Genomic DNA, 20,392 nt, shown 5'->3' with positions numbered 1-20,392 from the left:
CAGTTACAAATGGGTTTGCAGCAGAGATAGGAATGGGATGTCCTTGGAGAGGGGATGGTTGCACTGCTGTGTGTGTGGGGACAATGCCCTTGTGCACACAACGTGTTAGCAGTTGGGCCTGGTCTCTGGTTCCCTGTGTGGTGATGCCTGTGTGGCTCTGAAATGGATCAAATTAATTTCAGAGTGTTGTGAGTAGGTATGTGTGTGCATGAAACAAGTATGCATTGAGGAACTTGGTAGGAAAATGTATGGAATTTCTGTTATCCCTGCTGTACCCTGAGCAAGGGTAAGATTATGATGGGTTGAGACAAGCAAAGTCAACTCAATTTTCAGCAAAGCAGAAATGGAGGAACCAGGAATCTCGACTTCTGCAGATGACTGTGAGATATTTCCCCACTTCTCTCAGCTGCTTGGTGATTTGTGTCTTAGGAATGGGTGGAGGGACAACCAGAGATCATGCTGAAAACCCTTTTTTAGAAAGTGATTTGCAGAAGGATTTATTTCGTGTACCTACGGAGGGAAGTTATTCTTATGCTGCTTCTATTTCAGCATTGCTGGCATTTCCATTTTTGGTCAGCTCTGGAGATTGGTCTCTTTTACTCATCTTCTACCTCTTTCTACTCTGTTTCCATCATTTTTAAATTGTGGTCTTACGTGGTCATGAGTTCTCTTGTGAGCAAAGCAGCCTTCGAGTGTCAGAGCACTGAGATGGAGATGCTGACATGCACGAGCTCATCTGCCTTTGTATATCAGGAGATGAGAGAACCTCAGATTCCCTAAATCCACTCCATTCTCTGTTTAATGCGAGTTTTCTGTCTGCTTTAACAATTTCCTTTCATCCTGTGGGTGTTTGTGAAACTCTTGAGCCACGATCTGCTGCTGATGCTGGGAGAAGCACCGAGTCCTGGAGTGCCGTGCTGTCAGCGTGCTGCTGGGCTGCCACCCACATCTCCCACAGCACGCAGGGGAAGCAGCTCCCACACTCACTTCTGGAACGTTCTCCTGCCATTCCCATTGGCTGCTGTTGAAGTTAAAAAGGAAAAAAAAAGAGCCCCAAAAGAGGATTTTCTACCATGGGTCCTGTGCCTCCATGTGCTCTGTGGACTTTTCTGGGAGGTGGGTTTCCAAAGATGCCACTTACCTGCTCCGTATTTGGCTCATCTTTAGGTTTCAGTAGAATGCTCATTGAAAACCTCCTTTTAAAAGTTTCTGCCTATTGTAGTTATAAGCAGTTTTAAGATCTACGTGACTGAAAAATGCTACATGTGGTTGTTTCCCCCTGCCCTGTTTGCACCGTGCTGCTGGCAGTGCTTTGTGTAAGTCTGTTCCCGGTGATGACTTAACGCTTCTTGGCTTGGACAGAACTCACCACTGCTTCCAAGTGTGCTCCCACTCTGTTGCAGAGAACCCTTACAGAAACCACAGCTTCCTAACAAGACGGAGCCTCCATTTTGAGCGTGTTTTCTTAGTAGCCAAGTTTTTAAAATGCCAGTTAGACCATATGGCAAGTTGGGCAAACATTGGGTTTCTTGACAAGGGAGAGCAGCTCCCCTCAGAGCAGCTGGCAGGTCAGGCAGCAAGTCTGTAATCCATCTTAACTGAGTCCTTTACGTTGGAAAAGACCTTTGAGATCTCATTTGGCATCCACAGTGTCTGAGGGAGATGTGCTGGGACTTCCTTTCTCCTTGCAGGCATAAGTTTTGCAGTGTGATACACCTTGGTTTTTAAGGGCAGATTTGCATCTGTTGCACTTTGCTTGCATTTACACTCTTCAGAGCTATTCTTGTTAACTACTAGCAAGTTGCTACAGTGGAATAATCTCTGGTAAACTACTATCTTCCAAGTTTATGGTATCCTTCAGGTTGGGATTGTCTCAAAGAGGCTGTACTAAATGTGGATATGATGGCAGTGCCTCTTTAGCATGCTGCCCTGTGCTGCTGGACTGCTGTTTGGTAGTCAGAGGGTTCTGTATCTCGTGGGCAGGATTTGTGCTTCTAATGCTTGTAATGAATTCAGAATTCATACTCACATTTCTGTCTTTCATTTCAGCATCTTTTATGGGTGTCTCAAATTTTGTCATTGGCGCGTTGCCTGGAAGGGTCTATATCAGATCTGTTTATGCTGTTTGGATAGGATTTCCACTGTTTAAAAGATACAAATTTTTTTCCTCTTTCAAGTTTCGTGTCTATTCAGGCTGCCTAGAGAGGCCGTGGATGCCCCATCCCCAGAGGTGTTCAAGGCCAGGTTGGATGGGGCTCTGGGCAGCCTGGTCTGGTATTAAATGGGGAGGTTGGTGGCCCTGCCTGTGGCAGCAGGGTTGGAGATTCGTGATCCTTGAGGTCCCTTCCAACCCTGGCCGTTCTGTGATTCTGTGACACCTGCTGGACTTCTATCTCCTGTACCTGCTGCTGCCTCCTGTGTCTCTGGCCATACCCCATCCTTTTTGCTGGCTGCTTTGCTCACCTCACTTTTCTAACTCTGAAGAAACAGTGTTTTTTTGGGGGGTGGGGGATCCGTATTCTGTTGAACTGGTTGGTGGAGGGGTCTTGTAGGAGCTGGAGCCAAGAGAAGTAAGTGGCAGCAGCACATCTGGAAGAGAAAGTAAAACCTCTCCATTTTTGGCAGTGGTGAGCTGTTAATTTGTCTTTCTGCATCTTGTGAAACTGTATCCTGAGCTCTGTGGTGCTCGCTGTTCCCTGGAACTCTGGTGCTCTGCTCTTCTGCAAACCCCGATGCAACGTTTTCCTTCCCCAGATAACTAGAATCAGCAGCTCCAAATCGTGATCTGCGAGTGCTAAGTGCTGTGCAGCTGTATGAGCTGCCCTGTTAAATCCTCACATTCACCAACCTCTGATTTCCACCTGGGGGCCCTGAAATTACAAGTGAAGGAGGGCTGGTGTGGCCCAAAGGTTTGGAAGCCACTGCTGTTTTGGCACACCTCGTGGCACTGTGCTCCTGCATAGAAACCCCCCAGAAGAGTTATCTGCTACTCGTTAGTGCATACTGCAGCTTCAGTGTTGCCTACAGTTATACAAATACAGTCCACCCAGGGCTTAAAAAATGCCATTTAAATTCCTGTCCTCCTTTCAGTGGGCCCGTGGAGGGTTGCTTGGAAGTGGCTGGGTGCCCCACACCTCTGCTCTGGGCCGTTGTTTCCAACACATCCAGTGTCTGGCACACAAGTGATGGGGGTTCACTCCTACCTGCATTGCTTGCACTCAGTTCTGTTCTTTGCCTCTGTGTTCCCTGCGAAGACCTGGGAACAGTTTGCCTGCTTTGGGTTGCTGGAGAGTGCTGGAAGAAGAAAGCTGCTGGTCTGCTGCAGGAGGTGTGTGGCAATCGCTCCCCGCATCAGCACGTGGGAAGGAGAGTAAGAGGTAGAGGGAATCCTTCCTTTCACTGCAGATAGACTTTCAGCGGTGTATTAATTACATGGCATCAGTGTGGTGTATCTAGCTTGAAGAGAGCAGAACGAGGTGAGGTGTGGCAGCCTGTGGAGCAGCGCTGCCTGGCCTAATGGCTGTGGATGTGCGCGCTGCTCCAGCAGGAAGGGTCTGGTTCCTCAGATAGCTGCCTGGGCTGAGCCCCTCTTCCTGCAGAAGAGAGCTGGTATTTGGATCAGCCTTGGCCCTGGGAAGTTGTCCCTGTGAGGTCAGCTCAGTGCTGCTTGATTGGTTTTCGTGAGTATTTTTTGTTGTTTTGGCAGAGGAGAAGCAGATCTTGTTGGATTCTTTTCTGAATGTTGATCCCTGTTTCTAGAAGGAAACCAGCAGCGAGTAAGAATTCCTATGGCATGCATGGGGAAGCTTTAATCGCCCTTTTGCATGAGAGGGGTAGAAAGAGTACTAAAATACTGATGTGCTTTGATTTATTTTTCTTCAACTTTTTTCCTCCCAGGATGCTGGCAGCCATCCAGCCCAGGTCAGCACTGAGCACTGGCACATCCAGACCTGCCCCACTGGAGTCAGCTGGGAGCCCTTGGGCGCTGTGCGGTGCGGGGGTGGCCCAGGTCCTTTAGTTTTGTGTGAGCCAACTCACCTCCCTCCTGGAGGCGGTGAGGTCAGTGCTGGCCATGTGCTGTGCCTTTGTATGGGGCTTCCTGGCAGTGCCCGAGGAGCCCTGTGCTCTCAGGCTGAGATCAGAAATAGATCTTGCACAAGAAGAGCCGCGCTGGGAGGGCGCTGTCAGAGGCTGTGCTCACCGTCCTTGGAGACCAAAGCTGTTTCCAATTTGGTGGTTGAGAGACTGAGACAATCTAATTTGTGCAGATTGTTGCTTCTCTTATTCAGGGGGCCCAGCTGTGACATCCTGTATGAACATCAGTTCATTTGCTCTCTGGAGGAGAGGCTTCTGACGGAGACGTGGTGGCAGGTGGGGTTCATAGCAGGCAACAGAATGAGACTGAGAAATTCCAACTTAAGTATTTTTAGGACAAGCCTGAGAGGCAGACTTACTTTCTATTCTGATATAACATGGACTTGCCATATTAGATTGGGCTGCTTGCTGCTGCGGGTCAGCTCCACTCCAGCATGGCAGATGATTTTTCTTGCTGTCAGGGACTTGTGAGTGCTCTGATTTGTGGTCTCCATCAGAGCTTGGGTGCTGTGGCTGCAGGCTTTGCTGCGAGTTGCAGCCTGTTGTATCAATGTCACATGGAATTCTTGGAGGTTTGGGTTTAAGGTGTGGAGTTGTCAGCTGCTGTAACAGAAAAATGTGGCTGAAAACGGCTCCCACTTCTGCTGTGAGTGCTGTAACGTGGGCAGACGGTCGTCTGGGGGCTGTGGTACCTCCTCAGTCCCATCTGAATCACTGATAGTCATGAGCTGAAGCACTGAGTGAAATCTGGTCGAGTCTTTGAAATACGTAGAACATTTCCCAACTTCTCTTTTGCAATCTTCAGCTTCCCAGTTCAGAAAGCCAGAGCACTGCTTTGTGCTCCTCAGCAGCGCGCGAGCTGTGGGGTGAGCTCTGCTGCTGTGTCTCGGGATGTGCTGGGGCTGTGACTCGCCAACTCTTTCCCTACTTTTCCTGATTCTTCAGAAGACTGTTCATAGAGCAGCAGAAGAATTTTTTGACTTAAGCTTGTCCATTTTTGGTAATTGTTTCCTGTTGTTTAGGATTCAGCTTGAGAGCGCAGTGAATCAAGATGGGAAGGAACCACGCAAGCCGTTATGTTCTCTGGTAGCTTCCCCCAGCTGTGCCACAGAGGAGTCGAGGTTTGAGCTGCTGGGCTCTGGAAGTGCTGCCAGCGCTCGGCGGCGCTGACAGCAGAACCAGTCATCTGCCCAGTGGGATGGAGTGTGAGTTCAGCTTAAGGCAACTTAAGCCTTAACTTAGGGTGTTTTTCCTGGGATGAGCTGAGGTTGCTGCTCAGGACTGTAAGTTTAAACATGGAGTATAAGAGGTCTCTTTTCACTTCTAGTGCGGGGGAAACCATGCTATTTAAAAGTGGATGTGGTATGTGACAGGAAGTGACTCCTCCCTTACGTCCTCCCCAGGACTTTCTGGAAATGAGAAATAAGTAGGAGGTCACACCTTTGGGCGCGAGCAGGCTGAGCAACCAGAGCTGTGGAGGTGCTGCTGGTGGGCTCAGGTGCTGCTTCCTGGATGCAGAACACCAGACCTGAGCAGCCAGGTTAGGCTGCATCTACATAGCCTCGCTTTGCTCTAGCTGTCTTTGAATCTACATAGCCATTGAGAGATTGTTGCTTCTGGTCTTTCTGTTGACAGTTTCCAGCTACAGCCACGGAGTGGGCTGAGGATAACTGGCAGGGCTGGAAAAGGCCGTCCTGTTTGTCTGCAGTGGGGTCCATTCCAGTTACACACAGGAAACAAAACCACGTTTCCTTCTGGATGTATGTCTGGTAATCTTCCTGCTCTTAATTTCTGGTGTACCAACTGCTTCCCTTCTGAAAGGAGATGATACTTAAAATGATACTTAAATCACAGATCACTTTCAGTGTGAGAATGTTCAATAAACGTATGTGGAGGAGTAATAATCTCTGTGACAGTGTGACTGTTAGACACGCTGAGACCTGGCTGCTGTTAGCACAGCTTGGCTGATTCTGTTTAACTTAAGATTTTTCAAGAGTTTAAGGACTCTCATGGCTGTGTCTCATTTGTACCAGTCTGTGTGGGGGTAGCAATGTCTTCAAAGCATTGAAGATGATGTGAAACACCTCAGGAGTGTTCGGAGATAGCAGAAGGGATGTGCAGGTTTTTCTAGGGAGGTCAAAGGAAGGCAGAATGATTGCGAGTTCCTCTTGTGGGTGGTGCTTCACTTCCCTCTGTCTGAGCTGGGGTCTCATTTACTGTTCAAGAACTACATGGAAAAATTCTGTTTCTACAGGAAAATCTGTTGTGGTTCCTTCATGCAGGACTGTAGGCCAGGGAGTACTGGATTTGTGTTGTTTCATCCATGAAACTGTGCTGACGCAGATCTTCAAGGCGGTTGCTGCCTGTCAGCTGCCCGTTGCAGTGATGATCCCATGCTCTTTGGTCTGGGTGAGGTGAGATCACCTTCCTGCCAGCCCGTGGGTTGGAAGGGTTTCCCGGCCTGTGGCATCGGAGCTGCAAGAGGTGGTCAGGGCTGCTCCCTCCAGGTGTGGAGCCCTGAATCCCTGGGGCTTCTGATGCCTCCTGCAGGCTGCTGGCAGTGCTCAGCAGTGCCTGTGCCCTTGGAAGCCTCATGGCTGGCTGCACAGAAGCACGCTGTCCTCGTGATGCTGGCAGGCTGGCTCCATCAGCATGCTCCCCCATGACAGGTTACCGGGCAGTTGCACGGCACAGTGAAATGCTTCTGTTAATTTGGAAGGAAGTACTGTGGTGGGTTACAGGGAGGATCTTGTGCCGACCTTTGTGTTTTCCCAGGGCAAGCACGAGTTGCTCTCTCACCTCCGCCCCTCAGCTTGATCCTGTAGCAGGTGCAAGCTCACTTAATGCCTTCTCTTGTAGCATGCTGAGTTGACTTTCCTTCACAGTTTTATGGGAGGGGGTTGTCTGTGTCAAAAGCTAATGCTTAAGCACTGTGGCACATGCTTGGTGTGAGCAGAGCAGCACCAGTCAGGCTGTACACTCTGTAGCCCTGCTGGATCCCTGTGAGGCTGCAAAGCCCGTGTCAGTGGTAGTCGCTGGTAGTGGTGGGGGACATCTCCTGAATTTGCAGTTTGTCTGATCATTGTTCTCTTTTCAGGCTGCAGTTTTTTGTGGTCTGCGTTGGAGGCACAGGATAATTAGGGGAATGGGACAGGAGGATGGGGGATTTCTTTCAGCTGGATGGAGCTGGATTTCAATTTGTGCTCTGGCCAGAGTTTGGTAGGTGGAGGTACAATATTTCCTGCCTCAACCAGACTGTTTATTCTGTCAGTTTAGAGAAAGGCTGAATTTTGGCGTCGCACTCTTTAAAATGTTTTCTAAGAGCTGCTTTAGTCACGGAGTGGCTGGGGCTGGGCTTCCAAGAATGGAGTGAGTTTATCTAAAAGGAATAACTTCTGCAGGGTTGCGAGGCTGGGTTGGTGGGGAAGTGTCTGACTGTGGACTCAGGGGCAGTGTGAGGCTGCACGCCTTGCCGTAAGCTACAGCTGCAGCCTGCGGGGCTTGAACTCATCCTCAAACCCCAAACGTGCAGGGAGCCAACAGACAGCTACCAAAACAGTTTTGGACGGGCTGCATTTGCACACCCCTGCAGCCCTGTGCTTGGGGTTGTGGCAGTGCACGTTAGCTGGCCACAAGCCCTGGGTCAGACTCTCCGCTGCAGGGCTCAGCGGTTGGGAGAGGAAGCTGCAGCTGACTGTACAGAGCACATCTCAGCGCGGTGTGTTCGACCACTGCCAGCAAACGTTGAAGGAGAGCTGGGTGCGTGGGCTGCTGCCCTGGGGAAGGCTGGTGGGTTTGGCTGTGTTCTGGTCGGGGCATGGCTGGGATTCGTGGTGGCCACCAGCAGGTGATGCTGGAAGCAATTCTGACTGTCACAGTATGAGCTCTTGTTGAGCCTTGGGTGCCTTTGCCATCCACCCCTACTTCTAAGGGGAAACATTAGCTTCAGGGACTGGTGAAGCTTCAGGGATTTTCACTTATTGCTGTCTGTTGGAGCTGCCCATGCCATGTATTGATACCAGTCCAGACGTTCCTCTTATTCAGCACTGTGTCTGTGACCCCAGGCACAGCTTGCTCTGATATCTCGATGAGGAGCAGTAAGCACCATGGCATACATGACAAATAGTGAGTGGTTTTTCAGCCATGTCATCTGAATTTCCTCTGGGTGGATCCCAGCAGTGGGAATTATAAATACTGGTGGCTGCTTGGTGCAGGCAGTCCTGCGGTTGTTAGGGCTGGCAAATGGTTACCTCCAGTGCATTGGATTTTTCTGTCTTAAAAAACAATCTGACCCCGCTTGACAGGAGAGCTGAGGGCTGCTATGTGTCCTGGCTGTTAACCACCCTCTGTGTTAGGATTATAGTTGGGAAAACTTCAAAATGTCTCCTTCCAAAAATGATTTAGAGAGTAAGCCGGCCTATTTTCCATGCTTTCTATTGATGTGAGTTAGTGAATGCCAGGGTTTGAAGAGCATCTCTCTGCACATCCAGTTTTTCAGGTCTCATTCTGAATGTAGCCTTGGATTTTATTGCTCTTTTAGCTTCTGATCCTTTTTTCATTTAAAAACATTGGTTAGGATATAACACCACAAGGACCTGCCACTACATTTTTACCTGGAAGTTAATGCCCGTATTCACCTGTTCGTGTTGTCCAGTTTCTTACAGTTCTCCTCTGTTTCACTAAGCCAAATTTACCACTGAAAAGGAGATTGCCGACAACAGCATTGCAGGTCTGGGGCTCCCACTGGCGCCTGAAGGCAGTGAGAAGTTGAGCAGCAAGGCTCCAGCGAGTCCTTGGGATGCAGCTTTGAGCATTGCACATGTTTCTTCTGAAAGGCCATTTAGCAGGATAAATATACCCAAGCTCCCCATTCCTTTGCAGTTACTCACAATGTAAATCTGTCTTGCCAGGGGTTGGGTTACTGCCCTGAGCTGTCTCCCTGTATGTGAGCTGGCTTTGCTGGAGCTGAGCAAGGGAAGACTCACTTGAACCTAAGGAGACTTTTCATGTTTGGATTCCAGGATTTTGCAAAGAGGTGGCTCAGATGAATGTGGGAGCTCAGGATTTGGTTCTGCATGTGCAGTTCCCCTCATTCTCTTTAAGGCAACAGCAGAAATCTAGGACCTGAATTTAGCATCTTAAGCTATTGAGAAAAAGTGGCTAGAGAATGGTTTGTCATTCTGCATATGGGGATCTGCAGTTGGTCTTATGCTGAGGGACACAACTATGACACGTAGTCCATGTCCTCATTTACACCAGTAGTTGCAGCTGTTTTGCTTTCTATTTCAATAAGCCAAGTCAGTGGCAAATCTACTGCTGCTTAACCTAGGGGAACGTGGCGTGATTCTGGCTGTGTGTGGGGAGGAATGGCAGAGCTGCAGCCACCTGCACTGCACTGCGCTGGGTGAAGCGTTGCAGCACGTGCTGGTGCATCTCACCCTCATGTCCTGCTGTGCCGTGCCTGGGCTGTCAGGGACACGTGGCAGGGTGATGCTGGGAGGTGGGACTATGCCTGAACGCTGCAGCACGGGCTCCATGTGGTGGCCGGGTGAAGAATCCCATCTCTAGCATGGCTTGCTTTCCAGATGTCTCGTTTGAAGCAGAGCTGCAGGCGGTGTGTGGTTTGATGGATGTGTATAAGTGGCTTTCAGCTGCTCATATGTGGAGCACTGGAAGCATCTTGCCTCAGCCGCGTGTCTGTTTCCTTCCCAGCAGGTAGGAAGAAGGAGAAAGTGTGACCATCATCTTTTTGATGTGCTTGCTGCACTGGTGATGGTCCAATGTGCAGTGCCAGCACGGCTTAATGGCTCGTCTTCAGCCATGAACTCCATGTGGAAAGCCCAGGTTGTTTTCTCTCTTGTGGCATGAATGCTGGCATCTTTGTGCTGAGGTTTGTTTCCAGCCCTCTGAGCCTGGAGTCATGCTGGACACTCAGTATGGAAGGCTTCTCTTTAATCAGCAAAAGCAAATTTACCTGTTGCTGATGGGCAGATGGGAATTTGTTAGTGCCTTGTTATGCACTGGTTTGTGATGTGTTCTGCACCGCTGAACAGGAGGCACACTTCAGTCTGGGAGCATTTCTGATGTGCATGGAAGGCACAGGGGGGGAGTGCCCCAACAGCATGCTTTGCACACAGGAAGATGTATGTCAGCATCTTTTCTAACTACCTTACCATCTATTAAACAGGGCTGAGTGCAGCTCACATTTATAGAGAAGGGAGTTGCTGTGCTCATCAGTACAAAGGGTCCCCTGTTAGCCATCAGTTCGAGGCTGTGCTGTGACCCCAGGTGGGCATTACTGCTCTTTATCCGATGAAACCGAGGAATGTGCCCTGAGGCTGCACATGGTTCAGAGCATTCAGAGGACAGCAGGTGCTGGCACGCAGGGATGGTGCAGGATCCTGTGCTGGGAATGCATGAGGTGTTGCACAGGGCCATGCAGGAGATAAGTGCTCTTCTCAGTGCAACTTGAACTGATGGGTGGGACTTCCCCTAAGGTACTGCTGTGCTCCTTCGTCTTGCTGGTTGTCTTGGTGTGAGGGTTTTTTGTGGAGAGTTCAGTGCACTGGACATCAGTTACCTTTTCCTCCATCCTCTAACATTGCAGAGCGTGTTGTGCTGCAATTTCAGTCCCAGGCTGAGAGATGGGCAGGGCTTTGATGAGGCTGGCAGCAGTGCAGTCGGTGTTAGGAGCCACTCATCCGTACTTAATGCATCTGCAGTGTGGGATTGGAAGGCCAGGATCCCAAGAACCCTGTAGATAATAATGGCTTTTCTTGCACAAGGGAGAGTCAAACGTGCCCAGACCTCTAGATGTCTCAGAGTGCTGTTTAGTAGTAAATTATCAATCATGATATCACTCTTTAACTGTCCCACCTCCCCAGGAAACAGCATCGAAATGTCACTTGAAGGTGAACACAGCTGTCTTCCCCCAGCAGGCAGGATGTGGGCTGGGCAACCCTCTGGTGGAGTGTGATTTCCCTTGTGTGTGCAAGCTTTGGGTCCTGTGGTGGAGGGAAGAAAACTCTTCCTCTGTGCCTCTCCCACATCTGCAGGGTGCTGTGCTGAGCGGTGCCAAGACGTGGTGTGCCCTGAGGTGTGCTGTGTGCACAGAATCACAGAATGGCCAGGGTTGGAACGGTCACGAATTTCCAACCCCCCTGCTGCAGGCAGAGCCACCAACCTCCCCATTTAATACCAGACCAGGCTGCCCAGGGCTCCATCCAATCTGGCCTTGGACACCTCCAGGGATGCAGCACATGGTGAGCTGAGGCTTTGTGACTGCAGTGATGCAGCAGTAGCTCTGTTGGTATCGCGTCCCTTGCTCTTCCACACCCCCTCCTTAGTGCAGAAGTGCTGACAGAAGGCTTCAGTGTGCCGAAAGCAGGAGGAGGCTGTAGGTGACCTGGTGAGGTGCATCAGTGCCAACCCAGCCGCTGCCACCCGGGGTTCCTGCTCCATCCTTACAGGCTGTGGTGGTGCCCTCTGACGGCTGCACTGCTCCGTTCTGGTGTGCCCTATGGGCTGTGTGGCACCGAGTGGCTGATGGCCGCCTCCTGCAGCCCTGTGCCATAGAGTCGCCTTGGGAAGGAGCACTTCATTAGCTGAGAAATCAATAGAGCCTTTAATATTTCTGTTTAAGAATTGAGTATTTCTATTTGTGGAGCAGTCGCTGCAGTGACAGCGCTGCACAAGGCACAGCACCTTTGTTACAGTCATCCAAGTTAGGGCTGTCTGGTCCCTGAGATCCCTTTTGTGAGAGAAAGGTAGGGAGCAATGGCTCTTTTTTTTCCATCAGTAGAACTCCCTTCTTAGCTCCTTCCCTTGCCTCATGTTGTGTTCTGATAATTGGAACTGGTCCAGGAAAGGACACGTGTGGCTGGAAAGAGAAATGGGGACGGCTGTGGGTGGAGAAGAGCTTCCCTCCATCGTGGCAGCGAGCTCAGGGAGGAGCAACCCGGCTCTGGGCACGTCAGACAGGCACAGGGAGAGGGGCCTTGCAGAACATGGGGGGAGCAAAGAGAGTGAGGGATCCTGTGCCACAGGGGAAGCGAGGTGTGCATGCATTCCTGAAGCTGCTGTGGCATCATTTGGGAAGTTGAGAGCAGTTGCAGTAACCCTCCAACAGCGCGATTCCTCTCCAGCCTTTTCTCCTCCCTCTGCTTCCTGTTCCTCAGTTCTGCCTTGTTTGCTCAAGTTGGGAAGGGGGAGGGAATGGGGGAAGTTAATCATTAAACTGCAGTGTCTCCTTAACTCCTTCGCAGCCTGAGAGCAGAGTGCTCCTGGCACTGCCAGACCCCTCGCCTGCAGACTTGCTGGAATAAACCACTCCATTTAGCTGAGCTCCCTTCATTGCTGTTAGTAAAAAAAGAGCTGTGTTTCTGCCCAAGGAACCGTTCAGCAGAGGGTGCTGAGCTGAGGAGGCAAACTGTGTGGTGAGATGGTCACATCTTCTGTCCTGCAGGGAGGGCTGGGGGTGGAAATACGACTTGGGTCCCCATACGGGGCTGGACGAGCCATACAACCTCATGAGACTTGTACTTCCTGGTAGAGTTTGATTTGCTTTTGTCATTGGTGGGGAAAAGCAAAAGCCACACCTTCTTGGGTAGCACTTCTGTTGGAGGTTGTGTGCACAAAACCTCCAGCCACAGGACCAGGCTGAAAAAACTGCAGCTCTTCAGCGTTCTCCTGAGGTATGTCTGTGCCTTTCACTGTGGAATCCACCAGCTGCTCTTTTGCTTAAAAAGAAGATCAAACTCATTCTTCCCCAGCTGCAGCAAGCTGTATCCCTTAGGAGAATCTGCTCCTGGGCTATTTTGGTCCCTCTGGGAAGACGCCTTTGGTTGAAATGATTTTGGAGCATCTTTCTGGCTAAATGAAAGGTGTGTGGAGTTAAATTAACTCAGTATTTAATTTGCTAATAGCGAATTTGTTATCTGTGGGCAGAGCTGCTCTTTTTTTTTCTTTTTTCTTTTATGATGCTTTGCTTTGTGGAAGAGTTGAATATAAAAGCAGTACCTTCCTGTCTTGTAATGCGATGATGCTGTCCTCCATTTGACCCTTTAATATATTTTTTGGAGGCTTGCTAAGTGCCTTGGCTGCGCTGAGGAAGTGGCTTTGGGCTGGCGGGTGCCAGCCCCTGGGATCTGGTAGGCAGCCATTAGGGTGAGCTGGTTTAGCTCCTGTTCTGCTGTCTCCTGGTCACTTCAGCTCCCTGCCACCCTGCCTGCAGGAGGCTGTGGGTCCCTCCGCCTGGGCTCAGTCCTCAGCCCCACAATCTGGGAGTTGAGTTCCCTGTTGTGCATGGGGGAAGGGCAGCTCCTGCACACCGAGACTGCTGTGACAGCTGGGGCTGTGCACGGGGCAGGGGCATTCCCAGGGCCTCTCCTCCAGGTTTGCCCAAATCGTGTCGCTGGTGTCTGGCTGAACTGCGCATCACCACAGGGTCCTACCAGGTATGTGATGCTCTTGTCATGGAGAGCGCTGCCGTCCCCAGCAGCCCGGCTCCTCTCTAATGGCCTTAAAGAGTGTGTGCTCGAGCTCACTGGAGAGCTGGGCAGGCGGCCAGCAAGGCTTTCTGTTGGAGTGTGTGCAGTGCAGACCTGCAGTTGTTCGCAGGAGTTTCCCCCACCCTGGTCTGCAGTCGGCTCAGCGGGGTGGAATCGCAGGACAGAAAACCCAGCAGGCTGGGATTTGCCTGTGAGTCACAGCAGAGCAGTGCAGGGCTTGGAATGGGTGGAGAGTAGTTTGCAGGAGGAAATCCAGGAAGGCGAAAGGTGGGTTTTCTCCTCCTGCTATTGAGGGTGTGTGTTTTTTCCTGCTTTAAGATTTGAGAGGCGCTAACCTTATGGCACGGGCTCCTCTGCCTGGCACGAGCGCCAGTGTTTCTAGCGAGTGGAAGTTTTTTCTTCTCTTCAGGAATCTGTGAGCAGGCTCCACCCAGCAAGCTAATTATTTCCAGGAGAAGAAATTGCATTCACCTGGCAGGCTCTGGAAGCTCATTAACTGTGATATGTGCAGAGTATTCTTCTTAGGAAAGCTGAAGCACATCTTCCTTCTGCCGCGGTGATAGACTCATTTGAAAGCTGCATGCTTCTTGCAGTGCCTTCAGCTCTGGAGAAAACCCCTCCCGAGAGCTTGTTTCCTGCAAAAAGCAGTGCCTGCGGCCACGTTAAATGACTCCATGATGATGTGGGGCCTGTAATTAGCCTGTGTCAATATCCTGTTGCAAGTCCATCTCTAGGCAGGTTTCTCCTAGGCTGCTCTTCTGCAAAGCGTACGCTGTGCGACTGCAGGTTGCAGTTATTGCATGGTTTTCCATTTAAGACAAAGATCTGACACAATTTTTCTGACTGCTCTGATACCTTTCTTTGTACTGGAAATCCGAGGTGCAGCAGCAACTCACAGCACATTTGGTAGATGACCTTAAATGAAAACTTCCTGAAGACTTTCTGATGTGAATATTGTGAACGAGGCAAAAGAATCTGTTGTCTGGGATTTCACAATACCCGTGTGTTTTAATTTTCGTTCCTGCAGACGCCTTACTGGCAGACCTGGAATCCACCACCTCGCATATCTCTAAGCGACCAGTGTTTCTAACAGAGGAAACGCCTTACTCCTACCCAACTGGAAACCACACGTACCAGGAGATTGCTGTGCCACCACCGGTGCCTCCGCCGCCTTCCAGTGAGGCCCTGAATGGCACTGTGATTGACCCCTTGGACCAGTGGCAGCCCAGCGTATCCAGATACGCCCACCAGCAAGTAAGCACATGCTGATGGAGGTGGGGAGAGCATGTGTGTGGTTTGCTGGGGCTCGATGAGGAGAGGAAACAGCAAGGAGGGAGGATGACTTTGGCTAAAGACTGGGGAAATGAGGGGAGGTCAGATCAAATAGCAGAAAAGACCTCAAAACCCATCGTTGGTGCTCCAGCAAAGTGGTAGTGTGATGGGATTAGGGTTAGTCATCAGTCCTGTAGCCTGTAGGAAGCAAGCTGGGGCTTTCCAGCTCAGGTCTGCGACTCATAGGCAAATCTGAGGCAAGTGGAAAACAGTTGTTCCTGGTGTAGGTCATCTGATGGGGGCTGGGTGGGCTATGTAACAGGTTTTTGCTGCTGTACTTTCTCCTGCAGCATGTGGGGTTGCAATACAGTGTGTATATTCTTGTTGTGTTCCCTGTTTCCAGTGCTAATTTTATTTCCACAGCCTCAGTCCCAGTCTCCGATATACAGCTCTAGTGCCAAAAGCTCCGGTGCCTCTGCTCCTAGAGACGGGCTCAGCTCCCCTTCTCCCCGTGCCAGTGAGGAGGAACACGTCTACAGGTACCTTGTCCTTGCTAAGAGAGAAGCCTGACTTGCGGGTTGAGCCTGCTGTGGCTCAGGATGCCTTCTGAAACTGGAAACAAACGCTGCACTTCCTGTATATTTTCTGTTGCCCTGTGTTGGTTTCTATTACCTCATTTGGAAGAGGCTACTGCATTATCTTTTACATTCACTTAAAGGGTTGACCTGGGCCTTCAGTTTGCTCAGCTGTGGAAGAAGTTTGAGGATCCATCAGGATCTGGGTTGTGTTGAGGGATGCAATCCAGAGACCAGTGACAAATCCGTCCCCCTCTTAAGCAACCCCACATGCTTTAGGAAGTGGGTGGCCTTTGAGTCAGTTGTCTCAAGGAATGCAGTACCCATCACCTAGCAGGATGTGCCATTATTTGGATTTTCAAGTACATTTAAATTTCTTCATGAAGGCTTTGAAACTTCTGTCAGTACTTCTGATGTTACCAGTTACTAATTATATTATACTAATGGACAGCTGTTATTGCACTGAGAGGTTGCAGGGATGGCCTATGTGGTGAGACAGACCTTCCTGCTGACATGGGGGTGAGAGAGGAAGAAGCTGCCATAGCTCCATCTCTGATGGCCCCGTGTGATGCACTCTGTCCCGGGTACCTTTTTATAGGTGTGGGGATGAGTGTTGCTCTCCTGTCAGTGTTCTAACTATGCCTAGGTCTTCATACTGAGCTGAAGGCTGCTTGCAACCAGAACTACTACAGGGTAGAACCAGAAGTATCCAGGGATGGCTCAATGGAGGCAGTAATTACAATTTTTCAGAGGGCTGCATGCAATTAGTACAAAATCAAGATAATTAGGGCCCTGAATCCTCCTGTAAAAGAGTCTGGCATGGTCTGGTTCTTGTGTGAATTGGAGCTTGTGTGCTTAGGCCAGGATGAAGTATGCCCTTCTCAGATTGTGTTTGTGGACTTTGTTTTCAATCTGAAGAGAAAGATAATAACTGCCTTTATGAAGTTCCATAATTGTCACTAGTGCTATAGGTATGACAGTGCTCAACCTGTTATGTATTAACTTTCTGAGCAGAAAACTGATGTGTGCCCAAGACAAATTCCCATTTTGGATTTAGGAATAAGAATTTCTAAAGCATTAAAAGTAATTTGTCCGCTAATAAAACTAGGAGAAAATTATTTCCCTGCTATTGACAGCGGGTCGATTGTTCTTAGTGTAGCTACTGTACAGATCATTGCACTGATACTGTTTTGCTTTTAAACACTTTGCAGTTGAGCATGGCTAAATGGGATCTCCCTTATAGCATAAGCTGTAACTACAGGCAGTGTGTTATATCTGTCTATCTATCTATCTATCTATATATATATACTCGTGTGTAGGTAAGCCTCTCTAAAGGCTTCTGTGTTGAATGCCGTGAAAATCTGTCAGATTACTTTCTTATAAATTGATTAAAATTCATCAAAGTGAAGATTTGAGGACTTGAAAAGAGACCTCATGGCAGCCTTTTATGTGACACACAATCTGCTGCTTTTGTAGCTTTGGTAGCTTGACTTTTGTACTTCTTGTCCATTCTGCGCTGGCCCTGCATCCCCTTCCTTCAGAGGAGAGGTTTTTGCTGCTGGTGTGCTGTCAGCAGAAACAGGCCATTTTCCTGTATGCCAGCTAATGGTTCTGCTGCTGTTCTGTGCATCTTGGATCTGTAGACAGTTAACTCTTTGCTGTAGGACAGTGCAGCACAGAGTCCTGAGATCTGATTCCCTTTCTATCAGTGCTGTTTCTTTGTAACTGACAAGTGAAGATGTGGCTAAACAGCAGCTGTGGGGATAGTCATTTCACAAAGCACACAGCTTTGCCCACAGAGCTAAAAACCTCAGCCTGAAAATAACACAGTACCTGTGTGAACTCTGTGAACTTAATATCTAAGTTTCCCTCCATCGTTCTGCTGTGTCTTAAAGCAGAAGTTTTACACTTCCCTTTTATCTCTAGCTTCCCAAACAAGCAGAAGTCTGCAGAACCATCTCCCACCATGACCAGCACCTCTCTGGGCAGCAACCTCTCGGAACTGGACAGGCTTCTCCTAGAACTGAATGCTGTTCAACATAATCCCTCCAGTGGCTTCCCAGCAGGTAAGGACTAGCAAGACATTTGGTGTTAGTGAATAGCTTACTTCCCAAAGTAGCAGCCTGCTATCCTTCCAACAGCCTTGCTGAGGAAGATGACTCCAGCCCTGAACAAAGATTCCTTTAGTATGGATAGGATCTCTTGAGGTTCAGCAGTGCTGGGCCAACTTTGGAAATGACTCTAACTTCACAATTTCAAAGTAAGAGCACATGTTGCTTGTGCTCTAAGTTCTAAGTATTCTGAAAGATGGAGATTCCACAGGGTTTCTGGGCAGCATGTTGCTCTTTTCTCTTGTTTGCATACGTACATGTGTCTGAACAACTCTGCTCCTCTGTTCTAAAGATGAAGTCAGCAGAAGCCCATCCCTGCCCAACGTGACCGGACCTCACTATGTCGTCCCAGAGAGCAGCAGCTCTGCAGGGGGGAAGGCTGCACCCCCTACAAAAGAAAAACCAAAGCGAAATGGTGGGCGTGGGATCGAAGATGTGCGTCCCAGTGTGGAGAGCCTGCTGGATGAGTTGGAGAGCTCTGTGCCAAGCCCAGTGTAAGTAGTGCTTTGGTGGATGCAGTGGGTTGGGCAGGCTGTTATGGGAATAGGGAGTGTAGTGGAGGGGCAGATGTTGTGGGACAGTGACAGACAGATGTCCCTTGGCTGTAGAGTGGGAAGTCAAGCAGGCACTTGAAGATGCTCCTGCTCTTCTATCTGCTGCAGCTCTTCCTGGATGAAGGAATACTTGAGTTGTGTTACTAATGGCACATTTTTTTTAAACTCAGATTTATAGCTGTCTGTCCAGATGAGTGTTTGGTCATGATCCGTTCAGTAATGGGTGGATGTATGTGCATGTACACTCATGTTACACTTGGCAGAGAGACAGGACCTGTGTGTGTTGCAGAAGCTGGATCAGTGGGAGGGCTGGCTAGGGAGAGCAGTGCCGATGACACTTGCTACGCTTGCTTGTTTAGAGGAGCCAGTGAGGCTTTCAGTTAGGAGCTCTCCCCCAGGCCTAGATGCACTCTTTAAAAATAAATATATTTTATTTTCATCAGCCCTGCAATCACTGTGAGCCAAGGGGAGGTGAGCAGCCCCCAGCGTGTCACCGCCAGTCAGCAGCAGACCCGTATCTCTGCTTCTTCAGCCACACGAGAACTGGATGAGCTGATGGCGTCCCTCTCTGACTTTAAGGTGCTTTATCTTGACAGCTCGCACCTCATCTCATCCCTTCCCACGCCCAGGCTCTTGCATGTTGGCCACATCTGCTGACCTTAACTGATTTCCTGAATGCCTGCTTTACCTCTCGTCTTGTGGAACTTCCTTTGGTGGTGTTTGTGCTGCTATAGGTTCTTGACTGCAATAGTTTCCTGTCGCTGGTGTGGACAAGGGAATTCTGGGGTCTGTTTTTCCATCCATTTTGCACTTTGTCTGCATTTGGCAAAGATAACGAGCTTAGTTGCTGCTCGGTGCAGGGTGAATTATTTTGCTATGCTGCAACTGAATGAGAAGTAGGGAAGCTTGAGCCAGCAGCGCTCTGCTCCATGACAGGGGCCAGGCTCTTCTGTGCCATGGGCTGACCCTCTGCAGCAGTGTGCTTATACTTTGTGCTTTCCTGAGGAGGGAATTTGGGGCTTAAAGGCATGTGGTATGAGCATTGAAACCTTTGCATCAAGCAGCTGAAAACTTCAGGGGTTTCAATTTTAAAACAGTATCAATTATTCAGCTCCAAATAGGATTAAAGACTGAGCTTGTGTGGGTGAAGGATGGCAAACACTATTCAGGATCTTGTTTGCAAATCAGTGTACTGTGTTGGAAAAGGACTGCTACTTCAGTCACAAGTGACACACGAAAAAATTCCCCTAATAGAAGAAGTGGAGGAATAACTTGCCACTGGAGCATCAAGCACTTGCTCTGTGTACTTAGAGAACTTACAAATGCAATGCATTTCTATTCAATTAGGTATACTATCCTTTTTACACTAGGTGGTTAACTGTGGAGTTTATTTTCATGGTTCATCTATCCACAGTCATAGCAAAATAATTTTGCTCTCTCTACTTTTTTGCTTATAGCATTGCTGAATTATTCCCTTGAATTTGTTCTGAGAGGTGGAGAAGCAAATACCTAATATGTTGTCATTGTTGGGTGTGCCTTTCTTACATACACGTGCAAGTCTGCTTTGTAATCCTACAAAAGTTCCCAACTCTCTTACATTTTCCTCACATGGAAGAATCTGCCAGTGCTTGGTGATGCTTCTTGGCTGTGTTAACCTCCATCCCCTGAGTTTGGTCCCGAGGCAGTCAGAGCTGAGCAATGTTTTCTGAGAAGATGTAGGCAGCTGAGAAGCCTGCATGCTCCTCGGGACTTTGCTTGCCCTGTACTTATTGGCTTCCATTCAAGTCTGCAGTCTGTGACTCACGTACTTGACTTTGTGAGACTCAAGGAGCAACTCGCTGTTTTCTCTGGACTTAATTTAGTACGTATTTAGTCACTGCAAATAGTGATGCCTTACTGGTGCTTTTCTTTTTCCATATTAGGTCCTAGGGCAGAGAGCAGGCTATCAGCGAGTGTCTGTTTCATGCAGTTGAAAAATTGTGCTGTTGTGAAGCTGGAGAGTTCCCACCTGTGCTGCTGGCAGCACACCCTGCCTCGCTGCTTCTGCGTGCTGTCAGTGCCAGGGCCTCCTGCTGCTTTATCAGGGCTCAGAAAGCAAGCTCAAGGTGTGGTTGCTGCCACCAGCCTTTGCTCCTGGTGAGCTTTGGCAGCAGGGGACATCCTTGCCCAGAACAGGCCTTTTTGTTCTGTGCAACTCCAATAAAACTGCATGAACGAGGCTAGATGCTTTCTGTAACACTGCCCTCCTTCTGGCTTCTTTTCTGCTTGGACTCTAA

General features: G+C 49.4%; 1 protein-coding gene across 7 annotated transcripts in view; it reads left to right on the top strand.

The window, feature by feature from the left end:
* PXN (paxillin) overlaps positions 1 to 20,392 on the top strand; it is a 40,540-nt gene that overhangs the window by 6,886 nt on the left and 13,262 nt on the right. Inside the window, exons 1-6 of one of the 7 annotated variants that reach the window (XM_052689863.1) lie at positions 12,785 to 12,977; positions 14,632 to 14,858; positions 15,300 to 15,415; positions 17,378 to 17,517; positions 17,855 to 18,056; positions 18,560 to 18,695. In XM_052689863.1, the coding sequence (XP_052545823.1) occupies positions 12,971 to 12,977; positions 14,632 to 14,858; positions 15,300 to 15,415; positions 17,378 to 17,517; positions 17,855 to 18,056; positions 18,560 to 18,695 (828 nt within the window). In that variant the 5' untranslated portion in view covers positions 12,785 to 12,970. Of the gene's footprint in view, positions 1 to 12,784; positions 12,978 to 13,903; positions 14,511 to 14,631; positions 14,859 to 15,299; positions 15,416 to 17,377; positions 17,518 to 17,854; positions 18,057 to 18,559; positions 18,696 to 20,392 lie in introns of those variants that run through there. The other 6 variants (XM_052689864.1, XM_052689866.1, XM_052689861.1 and 3 more) reach the window with 6 other exon arrangements.

Source organism: Tympanuchus pallidicinctus, unplaced genomic scaffold (assembly GCF_026119805.1).
Source record: "Tympanuchus pallidicinctus isolate F22 unplaced genomic scaffold, pur_lepc_1.0 scaffold25, whole genome shotgun sequence".
Lineage (NCBI taxonomy): Eukaryota > Metazoa > Chordata > Aves > Galliformes > Phasianidae > Tympanuchus > Tympanuchus pallidicinctus.
This window is presented reverse-complemented; position numbering and strand designations above follow the sequence as displayed.